The following is a 14,139-nucleotide window of genomic DNA, read 5'->3' as shown; positions in this document are numbered from 1 at the left end:
GTTGCAAATCCGTCCAGCAGTTTGGGCTGTGCTCATGAGCACATTTATTTCCATTCAAGTCTATTTGGATTTCAAAAATATTGGGGCACCCTACAACTGTACCCCCTTGTGCGGCACCATTCTTTCCAAACCAATTCAGTGGGCCTCATTACCGGCAATGCTACCCCCAAACTCGCATCCAGCTGCGGCACCTGCGAAAGGGGAATCACTGGGTCGTTCCGACCTCAGCGGACCCGGTAATTCCCCTTGCACGGGTGCCCGAGCCAGTACGTCGCCATTCCCATTTGAGCCCCCATAGGGCTCAATGGGAATGGGGAGGATGGTAGCAGTGGTACAGTTCATAATGGTACCGTTGCTACCATCAAGTTCTGCTTGCGGGTACTGGTACGGCCATCTGGTCAGATCAGGTGGCTGCAAAGGCACCCTCGTGCAGAACTCCTAGTATGGCGGTACGAGACCAACGGTGCCAGTAGCGATACCGGCGCCGTTGTTGCCTTACTGCCATACTCCTAATGAGGCCCAGTGTTGGGTTTATAATTTGTTTGCGAAGATTTGTGCTGATTTGTCGAACGTCATCAGCGTTATATGCTGCCCAAAAAGTGTTCTTCTTATTTTGGGATCTCCCTACAACTCCCCCTCCCCTTGACGAAATCGCACCAAACTTTCCCAAAACATTTAGAGTTGGGTCTATATTCTGCTTGCAATGTTTCGTGCAGATTCATCACACGGTATCAAAGTGATACGCTGCCCAAAATGTGCTCTTCCTGTGGGAAAGCCAACATACCCATAATTACAGGACCTCTAACTTTTGTCAAGTTTGTGAACATCATAGCAATGTCCCCGAATATATGAGATGTTTGCAGACATTGGAGAAGAAAACCACACCATTTTCTGGCCTTTTCTGAACATATCCCACCCCATTGTCATCATCCTCACATCCCCAAAGTTTATTTTCATTTGACAGACAAGTCTAATTTTGGGTTTTTAAATATCTTTTCACTGCGATGTTCGCAGACTACGGGCACTGTTGGCAAATAGACATGGTGCCTGTTTCAGATGTTTTGACACACTTCACATTTCTCAATTGACCAATCAGTGCCTTCTCCTGATGTCCCAGAATGTGACACGACTCTCTGATTGGCACAGAGGCATCCGCGGTCACTGAATAAGGAAGTGAGTTCACAGACTAGACTGAGAAATCATCATTTTTTAACCTACTTTTTGAGCATTGTTGGGATAAACTCCCAAGTATGCCAGAGGGCCACTAGGAGTTCTTAGACTCTTGGAATGCCCAACACCTTCCCCCAAAAGGAACGTAGAACTCAGTCAAACGGCAAGTTCAAAATGCGGTTTATTACAGAAAAACCAACAGGGATCAGTACAAGGATAGAAAAAATCTGTTGACCACTCAACATCACCTGGCTCGCAGGCCAGTTTTGTCCTAAAGTTGCGTCAGAGTGATGTCACAACCTGGCCCCTTCTCCAGGAAACCTATCGAACTACTGGATTGGGTACTGAGTAATAGACCACCTACAGTGGACATATATATGTTAATCTACTGGCTCTCGCATGTCAGGTGGCTGGCCTGGTCCATTCCCAAATTGCTATCTCTAGCACGATTGCGGTGTGTGGGTCTTACCATTGGTTCTTGCCCATTGCTACCCACCCCTAGGATATTGAACTATGGTTGGCTAGAGCTGACCTCTCCAGGCCTGGGATTGGCAAAGGTTCTCAGCTCTTGGTGTATCTTCTCAAGGTAATAAGAATGACTATGTGTCTGCATTGTAACTTGTGTGTACAACCTTAGACTATAAGAGTGCTTGTTCATCTCGTGCAACACTTGTATCACATTGTAACATCTTTGCTGCAAGCTTCTGTCTGGCGGCGTGAAATTGGCTTCCTTTCCCACCTCTGGTTGCTGTCCATTGTCTGAGTCTGCCGGGTAACGCGTTCGGAGAGCATGATTTGGAGCTCTGCAGCTAGTGCAACTGACCCTGAGTTATAATGCATACATTCATAAATATGATAAAGTGCTAGTGAAACTAACCCTACGTTATAATGCAATAATTCATAAATATGGTCTTCACTGTCTGATAAGATTTACCACTGAATCGTGTCGAGATGACAAAACCAATATAATGTCTCCTTCCCTCTTTCAAAAGGGAGGGACATGGCACCCGGGTCCATCATGTCTCATAATGATTGGCCAAGACAGTTTAGGTTCATTGGAGAAATACAAACAATTCTGGATCAATGTTGACTCCATGTGGTCTCAGAGTGTAAAAGTTACAAATTAAAGATGCCTCTAATTTTCTTAGGTTGGATGGCAAACCTGTGGATGATGTTGGGCGCTGGGAGGATTTAATAGTCCAAGGATTTAGCTGGTTAGCTGATGGTTTTAGTTAAGCATCAGGTCAGACATATCATATTGGTGTTAAAAATTGTTGCTTTATTGTTGTTTTTGAAATACACCAGAGCATCTAAAAACATTCATGTGGCAGATAATGCCAGTTGTTCAACTGAGGTGAGTGCACACAGCCGACGCGCGTTTTGTCCTAAGTCTTTTTCAGGGCCAATTGAGTCACGGTTAGGCTCTTGATAGAGCTGGTGGCTGGTCCTCCCGGGTCAGGGTGCCAGTAGGGCTGGATAGCCAATTCTAATGCCGCATCGGCAGGAGAGCGCCGTGGATCCTGTGTCACTTGGCGGAAAGTGACACGGGATCCACGGCGCTCTCCTGCCGATGTGGCATTAGAATCTACACTCTACACCTAGGGATGTAATGTATAGACTCTCATCAAGGAGATGAGGTCTATCCATGTTATTGAAAGGCGCACTTGCCTAAATAGACTCATGATTAAGAATGTTATATATGTAGGTTTTAAAGTAAGGAAATATGGCATTGAGCGAGTAGCTCATTCCCCCATATCTCGCATATCACGCTGGCATATTATCCATGGTCAGCACATAGTGTTCATAGAGAATACACTGACTATTAAGTTACTTTATCATGGCGGCCTGCTTATTCTGTTCTACAATGCGGCACTACGCGGTCACGTGACCGGAAATGATGAGAGAAGGGGAGGAGCTCTTCGCTCGAGCCACTTTCCTTTAGTTTTAAATGTAATGTGTTTTCACGAATGTGAAGTTTGATCAGCCCGAGGAAGCTTGGTATATCCAGGTGGAACGCGTGGCGATTTTCCACCCTGGGGGTTGAGTGTTGTTTAACCTGTATGCCATGGGGAGGTTTTTGATTTATACCTACCCCATATTGCGAATTTGCATCATTGTTTTTTTTTATGATTAATAAAGACAAATTATTTTTGTAAGAAGATGGTTTGGTCTTGAGTGCTGGGGATTTTTGTAGCATGTTTTGTGGGAGTTTTTTTTTGCAGTGCTACAACCCTCCATATACATGTGTTGTTATACATAGATATATATATATATATATAATGTACATCATTATGTATGAGATAGAAATAATACTATCTTTGAAGATAAATCATCCAATAATCGCTGTAGTATAAAATGGAAGAAGGCTAAAGGTGAACACATGATTGATCCATGTATAGATGGTAATATAATACTGACTAGTAGCACCCTGGGAAGGGTGCTAAGCCAATTAGGTGGCTGGAACAGTGGGCTAGAATACACAATCCTCGCCTGCTGTTCGAGCCACCCGAGGCCCTTCCCCGGGTGGCAATTTTTTAACCTTTTCTTTTTTTTTCTAACGTGACAATGTAAGAGGGGAAGACTCTCCCTGTTGCCTCCACATGTTAGAAAAACCCAATTCCCCTTCCCCCCACCTCAACATACCTGTGGGATCGGAACCTTGCGGTCCGGTCCCCGATGCTCTTCCCTTCTGGCTGCCCCCATCAAAATAGAAAAGGGATTAGGTCCCTTTTCAGATGGTGGTGGCCATTTTGGAACATGTATTTCATGGCCGCCGTCATCCAAAAAAGGAACGTAGTCCATTTACTATTTTAATGGCGGCGGATAATTAAATAAAACAAATTTTCAGGCTGGAGATGGGCTTGTGGTGAGCTCATCTCCTGTTGGACAAAAAAAAAAGAAAACGTTCTGCACCACGTGAAATCCCAGGGTGCGAATAGCATTCATGCCCCAGCTGAGGGGGTAGGGGATGGACATGGGGTTTAATGGCCTGCAGCCCGAGCTGAGGTGCTCGCTTCGCTCGGGCCTACCAAAGCTCAGGCTGGCTGGCCATTAAACCCCATGTGCGTACCCCAGCTGGGGCATGACAGCTATAGTGGACTCACCCATCCCTGAGGAAACTATCAATAACAACGCAACTCATAAAACCTTTAGGAGAAGCATTCCCCCAACAAAAAATATTCTGGAAAGAGCCTTTAACCATAGTGTAAAAACAGGGGGGGGCAAACTATTTTGCAGGCACCCAAAAGCAGTGGTAGGAAAACAGGTGCTATCCTGTTACTCAGGAAAAAGTACAAAGAAGCCCTGAAACGTAGGAAAGTTGAGTTCACACATAAGGCCTGGGAGGATTTGACAAAGGAAGCAGAAGATAATACATACAAAATATTCTAGGAACTGATAGACCATGGACATAAACATCACATATTTCATCAAACGGATGCTGTGTTGCCTCAGGAAGTCTGGTTTAGTCATTTTGATTCATAATACAATCTTTACACTACAGGCACTATAGCAGATTCTGTCAAGATAGTTGCACCCACAAATCCATTCACAATTGCTGACTAGATCTGATTAATTCAGTTTGATGTTTAAGAAATACAGAATGCAATATCAGCAATAAAAACTGGCAAAAGTGCGGGCCCTGATTTCTTGCTATCTCCTGTTTTTATTGCTTACCAGGTTATTTGAGCCCTTTTAAAAACCAAGGGTATTTAATATAATTTTTTTTTAAAAAGCATTCATCCAGAGAAATGGAGGAAACCTATCTTTAGTCCTATCCACAAAAAGGCCAACTATAGACCGATCTCCCTACTTGACAATGTTTTTAAACATGTTGGCAAAGTCTTTTTTGAACAACTTCAAAATTGGGTGGGTGTAAATGGTATCTTTGTTATAACTGTGCTAGGTTTTAGGGCTGACATGGGAATGGACCTCCAGTGTTTGAATTTATATATCACTTGCAGCCAGCTCTACATTCGGTAATGAGGCACATTTGTATGTGGTGTTTACGGATCTGGCTGAAGCTTTTGATCCTATGGATGAAAATTGTCTGTGAAAGACTGACAGAATTGGGGATGCCATGTGAGCTCCTTCGTATCCTAGAACGCCTGGCATCAACTCTCTGTTTGTCAAACGTTTCTCCAAGCAGAGAGTGGGAGGTAGATCCCTCTCCTCGGCTGGCGCCTCCCTCTGGAACAGCCTCCCCCATCCCCTCAGACTTCAACCGGATCTTCTTAAATTCCAGAAACCTCTTAAGACCTTCCTTTTCTCCTCTTCCTTCCCTCTCCCCCTCCTGTGCTAAACGTTCCCTCTATTGCTGGACTGGGGCCTGTTCCCTTCAGAGTGAGACCACCCCCCACCAGTCCCCGCAGCATTCTCTACCAGCACTTGCCCTTGGTCTCCCTTTACCGGACTATCGCAACTTAGTCCTCTTGTCCACTACATTCCCCCCACCCCTCTTTCCCCTCGCACTGCCTCCTCGGCCCAACCAGCACTTGACCGCCCCCACCCATGGGGGCACCCACTTCTGAACTTCTCCCTCTACCGCCTCCCTCTGCACTTATCACATTGTTCATGCACTTGCATGGTAGCATTGCCACAAGACCAATATAACCGTTTCTTTGTTGTTGTATTCTTATAATTTCCCTTTTTCACCCGCCCCTTCCCTTTTTTGTCTTGTGGTGCCTGGAAACACCTGTGTATAGGCACCATAGAAATGTCCAATAAAATCAAAAATCAAAATAAATGACAGTAATAGTGCAGTTGTTAGGTACAGCAAAGAATGTAGAGTGACCCCCCCTATCCCAGTGAAGAGGGGATGAGACAAGAATGTGTCCTAGGGCCTCATTACACGGGTGGCGGTAAGGGTTTACCGGTACCGGTATTGTACCGGTACCGGTAAATCCTTACCGCCTTACTACGAAGTCCCTTTGCGGGTTGGGGAATTTAACGCCTGCTTTTTGCAGGCGTTAAAAACCAACCCGCAAAGGGACCCAGGGAGCTAATTACGGTACCGCAATTTGCGGTACCGTAATTAGCGCCTTCCCCATTCCCATTATGCTCTATGGGGCAAAAATGGGGAAGGGCAATGGTGGAAGGGGGAATTACCGCCCCGCCAACCTTGGAATGGGGCGGTAATTCCCCTTTCCACCATAGCGGTGCTGGTATTTTACCGGCATGAACCATGGCGCTAATAGCGCCATGGTTTACCGCCTACCGTGTAATGAGGCCCTTTGTATTCAGGAGGAAAATGACATCACAAATGAGAAAATTCAGCATTGACGGGAATCTAATAGAGAGAGTGAAATCATATAATGACTTGCATGTTCATTTTTTAGAGAAATTGTCTGACTTAATACACGCAGAGAAGCAAGCCATCCAAATGAAACAAGCTGCAGGAGGGATATATTCCTTTGCAGCTAAATTTAAAGCACAGCAGTGAAAGAAGACACTCTGAGCTTAAGCAGCTTAAGTCCACATCTGTAGCACTGTACTCAAAGAGCAGGCAAGCTCCAGAGAACTTACAATGGGCCTCACTACACGGAAGGCGGTAAGGGTTAACGGTCACCGGTAATGGTACCGGTGACCATTAACCCTTACCGCCTTACTACGAGGTCCCTTTGCGGGTTAGTACTTTAACGTCTGCTTTTTAGCAGGCATTAAAAACCAAGCCACAAAGGGACCAGGGTGCTAATTGCGGTACCGCAATTTGCGGTACCGTAATTAGCACCTTCCCCATTCCCATTATGCCCTATGGGGCAAAAATGGGAATGGGGAAGGGCAATGGGGGAAGGGGGAATTACCACCCCGCCAACCTTGGAATAGGGTGGTAATTCCCCTTTCCTCCAAGGCGGTGCCGGTATTTTACCGGCATGGACCAAGGTGCTAATAGCCCCTTGGTCCACCGCCGTCCGTGTAATGAGGCCCTATATCTTTTGTAAACAGCTATTACCTTTATCCAAGTCAGCACCAAAGTTAGCTGGGCACAAGGGGGGGCTAGGGCTCCACTCTATGGAAGACCAGATGAAACCTGCACCTATGGGCACAAGGGGGGGCTAGGGCTCCACTCTATGGAAGACCAGATGAAACCTGCACCCATGGGCACAAGGGGGGGCTAGGGCTCCACTCTATGGAAGACCAGATGAAACCTGCACCTATGGGCACAAGGGGGGGCTAGGGCTCCACTCTATGGAAGACCAGATGAAACCTGCACCTATGGGCACAAGGGGCTAGGGCTCCACTCTATGGAAGACCAGATGAAACCTGCACCTATGGGCACAAGTGGCTAGGGCTCCACTCTATGGAAGACCAGATGAAACCTGCACCTATGGGCACAAGGGGCTAGGGCTCCACTCTATGGAAGACCAGATGAAACCTGCACCTATGGGCACAAGGGGCTAGGGCTCCACTCTATGGAAGACCAGATGAAACCTGCACCTATGGGCACAAGGGGGGGCTAGGGCTCCACTCTATGGAAGACCAGATGAAACCTGCACCTATGGGCACAAGGGGGGGCTAGGGCTCCACTCTATGGAAGACCAGATGAAACCTGCACCTATGGGCACAAGGGGCTAGGGCTCCACTCTATGGAAGACCAGATGAAACCTGCACCTATGGGCACAAGGGGCTAGGGCTCCACTCTATGGAAGACCAGATGAAACCTGCACCTATCACTTAACTTATGAGAATAATGAACAGCACCAAAGCTAAGCTTTCAAATTTCTCATAACCAACCTGTTTAAACCTGAAAGAGGGGATGCAAATTCCATGGCTGTGATTTGTACATCAAATGTTATCTACAGTACAGCTCTCTAGGTCTTGCGTCTGTGATAACGGAATAGATACATCTACGATAAAAAGAAACCTTGGTGAGCTAGAGAGCATTATTAACACATAGATGGAAGTCTAGAACTGACCAAACCTCTAAACATTACATTAACAGCTATCTCATCCCCCATAGGGCCTCGGGTGTATTTGACCAGAGATTTTATTTAAAGGATAGATTCTACATCACAAGGCGCCGTTTTACTGGGTTGGCTCTAATTGTAAGCTGGTCCAAGCCGTTTGGCTTTGAGGACACAATAGCTCAGGTACTGTGTCCCTTTTGCCGAGTTACACCTGAAAGCCCCTTTCATTTTTTGTAAATTTTTTGTCAAATGTATAAAACACTGGTAAATGTTTCACTCTGCCCGGCCCTGAGAAAACACACTGTGAGCAAATGTCATCCATCCTTTGTATCTTTACGGCAGACACTCTTCAAGGTCAACAGGTTTTCCGGTGCCGTTGGTGAACCTGGCCTGGCAGAGTGATTTAGGGACGAGTCTGGTCGAGCAGCATTAATGATGGGTACTGTTGGCTCTGGAAGATTTGAGACCCACTTGTCTCCCTCAGTACTGTTGGACGTGTTCCCCATTAGAGCCCCCAATGCCCCACCCTTCCCAAGTACTTCCAGGAGCTTTAAAAGTAGCTTCTTCAGTCTCATCGTTTCGGCCAAAACAGAACTACAGCAGCAGCCGTTGACCGCCAATGCCCGTTTGCAGACCCGATCAGTGGTGGACATTGCGACTGTCTCTAAATGCAGAGGAGGACAGGGGGAATTGACACGGGCTGGGTCCCACTTTTGGTGCATCTGATCCCCGTTACTAGGGCCTGTGTCAGCGGGATCACATCACCGCAGACGTCCTCCTGCCAGGCTTTGCTCTCTATTGTCTCACTGTCCTGTGAGCTGATGGTTTGTTAAGTGGTAAAGGGGAGCTCGCCTGTGGTGTCCCTCAACTGTGACACCCCCATGTTTGTTTCAGCAGTGTCAGCGCTATCGGCGGTATCGAGGGCTGTCAGGATTCTCCAACAGACACTGGCTGGGGATTGCCGTGTCAGGCAACGGGGTGCTTAATGTAGTCGGGGTGGGGTGGTTATCATTATGGTTAATGCTTCCTGCAGCAGTACAGAAGCAGGAACCAACAGAGGACATGTGCATGCTCCTGTGAAACCCCCTGACATTAGTGGCATTATTGGGTAGTTAGTGACATCGACAGTCGCGTCTGCATCTACATCCCAGCGCAATGCGTAGCTAGCAGCAACCCTCGCGGTACTTTTATTATCCGTATTCACCTTAAATTCTTCATTTTGCCTATACCTGTGTCGACCTGGGGATCCAAACATGTGTTAACAGTTGTAGCAGGAGTAACATTTATACCAAGGAAGTGGTGCAGCCCATCCATCAGGGCGTCTGCCTCCCCCACAGGTCCTATGGGGCCGCTCGGTCTGCCTTTTTTCGCACCATAGGAGTGGGAGGCTGGTGGAATGAATCATTCGCCTCACTGTTAGGATTTTCCATTTGTGAACATCGATTGCCATAGTAGGTTTACTGGATGGTGGGAGGGTACTCTTTCACTTGTCACAATGACAGAAATATCAGTCATTTCTATCCTTGTTGGTTAAAGGTCAGAGCGACATTGCAATAAAATGTCCGAGTAGCAAGACCCACTCCTCACCCGTGCAGTTATTGCTCCCACAAGTGCTTCACAAACTTGAGGGGTGGGGGTCTGCGCTGCCCTCTACCTACAGGCACTGAACACTCTGCAGGATGCTGAACACCTACTTTCCCCATGGGCTTCTCCTTGTGCATAAAGACCACTGGCTTTGCTCTCCTTGAGGGGGCGTGGCCAGCAGAACTGGCAGGACTACAGTGGCTTTCCAGGGACACTCCAGCTGGGCGCGGGATACCAAACAGCTGTGCTTTTCCCACCTGTGGGCTTTGTCCTGTGGGTAAGGATCTCTGACTTTTCTCTCTTGAGGGGGGTGTGGCCAGCAGGACTGGCAGGGCTATGGCGGCTTTCCAGGGACACTGCAGCACCCATGCCCTTTCCCCTGTGGGTAAACATCTCTGGCTTTTCTCTCCTTGAAGGGGGAATGGCCAGCCGAACTGGCAGGGCTACAGCGTCTTTTCAGGGATACTCCAGCTGGGCTCGGGATAGCAAACACCTGCACTTTTTCCCCTGTGGGTAAGGATCTCTGGCTTTTCTCTCCTTGAGGGGGCGTGGCCAGCAGGAACGGCGGGGCTACGGTGGCTTTCCAGGGACACTGCAGTGGGGCACAGGATACCAAACACCAGTGCCCTTTCCCCTGCAAGCTTCGTATTGAAGATATCTACAGAATAAACAGTGTGTATTGTGTAATCTATTATTACATAATGAAGAATATAGTTTAAAAAGCTACTTATTTATTAAATCAAGTTTTCTCTTTCGGTAGGCTTATGTATTTTAAAAGTTTATGTCTGTTGCTTCTGATGTTTTAATTGAATTTTAAAGGTAATTTATTTATTTTATGGACTTCAATGTAATTATGTATCTGAGTATATTTATGATCTGCTTCCATGGATAATGTCATAATTATCAAAAATAAAGCTTAATTTTTATTTGGTTTGATGAGGTAGAAAGAAGTTGAAACTTAAAAATTAAGTTCAAACTGTTTTCTAACTTGCAAAAATTAGGAGAATTTTGAAAAAATCAGTACACCTGTAAGTAACTTGGATGAGGGGTAAAGCTGTGGGGTGAGAACATGGGACTAAGGCATGGGATTGGGGGCAGGGACTTAGTGTGCAGGACTAGAATGAAGGACCAGGTAGAGAGACAAGCACAAGGGAATAGCACTAGGATGAAATGGAAGGATGAAAGACTAACACTAGAGGCTAGGACTGGGACTGGAGACTAAGACGAGACAATACGACTAGGATGATAGACTATCAATAGAGACCAAAACCAGGGACTTGGATGAGTGACTGGTACAAGAGAACACACTAGGATGAGGCACCTAGACTTGGATAAAAGAACAGTATGTGGGACTAGGACTTAAGGAGGCACTAGGACTAGGATGAGAGACAGACACTGTGCCCCAGACTCTATAAATTGCTCAGCTCTTCACTTCTCTTTCATTTACTTATTATGTGATGCTGAGACTTGGTGGCAGATGAAAGTATGCTGAATAGCAGGACACCTCATTACAAATTACAATCTCTTGTGCAGCTGATGCTTTTCAGTGACTTTGCCAGTTGCTTTACCAACTAAATAGTCATCTTCTCACCACCCCTCATTTCTCTCTGCTCTCAGTGGCCGAAATGTGTCACTAAATTACTACTGTGCCAAAACCAAACATCAAGGGATAGTTTTACATACATTTGAGAGAAATGTACAAACACAATATGCTCAACATTTGATTTTGAAACAGGGCAAAGCAGAGTTTACAGTGTGTATTACAACCACCCAATGATGGGAAATATGTTTTTAAGGCTTTAGTGTTGATTGTACTGAACATAAAACCTTATGGCTACATATTAAGCCACAAACGGGTCCAACAACCATTTGGAATAAAGCAGAGACCTTTGTAAAATGTTAACAATCTCTATTGTTTCTAGTTTTTCATCTACAGGCCAAGATACAAACACTACCACCACTTAATGAAAACCATTCCCAGGCTTTCAAAGATAACAAAATTGAGGAGGAGGACACTGAAGCAAATGCCAGAGTATCCCCAAAACTCCCTGAACAGTTGAATGAATTATACCATAGGCTGAACATCACAGAATTTGGCAATAACTTCGATACCATAAGAAACATGAAAGATTTTGAAGAGGAAATCAAGATCATCACAGTGAAATTTGATGATTTATTGGTGAGGATGAATAACATCACGGTGATCACAGGTAATGTTCAATTTGACACCTTTACAGAAAATGTATTATATATGTTCAAACTCGATTTCCTTTCTTTGAACTGTAAAAGTGGTTAACATTACGAGCAAACAGTTTTACATGCACAAACAGTACATCTTGTTATACAATCAAATGAAAGTTACACAATGTTCTAGAGCTACACATCAATATTAAGTCAAAGAATATTAAGACCTAACAGGCGAGTGTAGTTTTTCTATGGTTGTGTTTGCTTAGGCTTAGAAGTACACTGTACATGCCTGCATTCAGTATCTCTGCATGGCCTTGGACTAAACAATTGCATATTGTCAGATGGCTTTAGTAATGTTCTGTTATGCTTACAGTGCCTACAGCGCCTATAACTCCTGGCACGGTCATGTGTAATACAATATTATAGCTATCACTGCAGTGTTTAGAGGTGGGCAGGGCTGGTAACAGTCCATCAGCTTGAGCGTAAGTTAGGTCAGACCAAAGAGAGGGCCTGGGGCAAGAGAGGGTGATAGCTATAAGCATCCAAGGGCATCACCCGATAAGCAGAAACAATGACAGACATCTGGTGACGAGGCAATTATGGCTGTGAAGAATGTTGGCAGTTACTGACAGATTCTGCCTGCCCTCCTGCCATCTGATGGGAGAGACACTCTTAACTTGGGTGCTGTTTTACTATCTTTGCAGTGTACATTGGACTAATCCAATGATCAGTAACATGATACACATGTCAGGTCTACCATGTGTTTATTCGGAAACTTCACATTCTGGACTCTAACACCGTCAGCGATTCACCAGGTCAACATAATCCACAGCTCGACTCCGACCAGCAAATCCCTCTAACTAGCCCAGCATGGAGGAAAGGAGCTCCATTTATTGTGGCACACTCTTTATAAGCGGGCTTGATGGACTAAGTACAAATGGGGCGTGATGTTCCCTGAGAACAGCATCCCCCCAATACTCAGCTCCAAGCCACTCCATGATACCCGACAGCACACTGAGGATATAAACCTGTGAACCCACCTACCAAGACAAACACTCAAGCAGTCACTCAACCAATGTTCCCCTCCAATGCCACACATCTACACCTTCCTTCGACCACTGCTAGAACAATCAAAGGCAAATGTTCCCCTCCAGGACTGACCAAACATGGGATGTCAGAGACCCATGGCATGTTCGGCAAGGTATGTAACTTTATTCTGCAACTAATGTCTAACTCTCAATCGCCTATGCCGAGCAACACTCATGCAACTGCTACACCACCACCCTCCACCTGACAACAGTGTATCCCAGACTGCCCCGGACAACCGCTTCTATACTCTCTGGCTTCCCTCTGTTCCTCACATAACCTCACACACTCTACCTTTTTAGTGACAGGAAATGAAGGCCTGGGAAGCCATGCAGATGTCAGACAGTGTGCTATAGTAATAGCAAGACCCATTAACATAACAAAACATATGATATAACGTAACATAAAACAAATGTTCACACACTTTTCATACAAGTGTTTACTCAACTTTATAATCAATAAATATGACACATTATATCTGGTAACTCATTAAAGGATTGTACTGGTGCTACTGCAATACTTCAGGGGGGTAGAACTAGGGCAACATTTGGTGGAGCACACAAAACATTTTTCAAAGTCTTTTTTCACCAGAGCAAAGTTAACCCTAGTGGTGAGCGCTAGCACACGCATTTCCTGCAACAGTTAAGCAGTTATTACCTTAGTTCTCATATTGTGCACATTTTCACTTGCACCGGTCTAACGTTTCTGTAAAGAGGCCCCTGATATTTGTGATTTTCCCTTTAATGTTAGGTGGCCTATTTTTGTTATGTCTATTCTATTTCAAAAAAAGCAATTGCAAGAAATGACACACATGGCCTGATTTCCAAATAAAGTTTCAATGAGATTGCGCCATTGTAATAGGTTCTTGTAAATCACGCCCATATTCTTAATTGCATTCAGAGGAAATAGATGATTGGAAGCCAATGGTGCCTGCAATGTACACGTTGTGAGTGGTATCTTGTTGCGAAAGACAACCACAGAAGGGAGACTAAAAGATTTAGTTTGGAAAATGATGAGTTATTTAATGTGTCTTTTATATAGGTGCATGTCAACAGTCAATCTAACCTGGGGAGACCACAATGCATTCCACAAAGCAGGAGCCAGTACACAGAAGGACCTGCCACAAACTCGTTTCATGAAGGTGTGGATGGTTTAGGGGTGATTACATTTTGATTAGCTGGTTTTCTAAAAGAAACAAGGGTCTTGG

The 14,139-nt window shown here is 45.4% G+C and overlaps 1 protein-coding gene across 2 annotated transcripts in view; it reads left to right on the top strand.

Moving 5' to 3' along the window:
- Positions 1-14,139, top strand: part of MARCO (macrophage receptor with collagenous structure) — a 231,178-nt gene that overhangs the window by 12,237 nt on the left and 204,802 nt on the right. Inside the window, exon 3 of one of the 2 annotated variants that reach the window (XM_069616600.1) lies at positions 11,582-11,869. The exons of the other annotated variant lie outside the window; for it this stretch is intronic. Coding sequence (XP_069472701.1) covers positions 11,582-11,869 — 288 coding nt within the window. The remainder of the gene's footprint in view (positions 1-11,581; positions 11,870-14,139) is intronic. 2 annotated transcript variants of the gene reach the window in all.

Source organism: Ambystoma mexicanum, chromosome 9 (assembly GCF_040938575.1).
Source record: "Ambystoma mexicanum isolate Mex_15411 chromosome 9, UKY_AmexF1_1, whole genome shotgun sequence".
Taxonomy (NCBI): Eukaryota; Metazoa; Chordata; class Amphibia; order Caudata; family Ambystomatidae; genus Ambystoma; species Ambystoma mexicanum.
The sequence above is the reverse complement of the archived record's forward strand: the minus strand, read 5'-3'. Positions and strand labels throughout refer to the sequence as shown.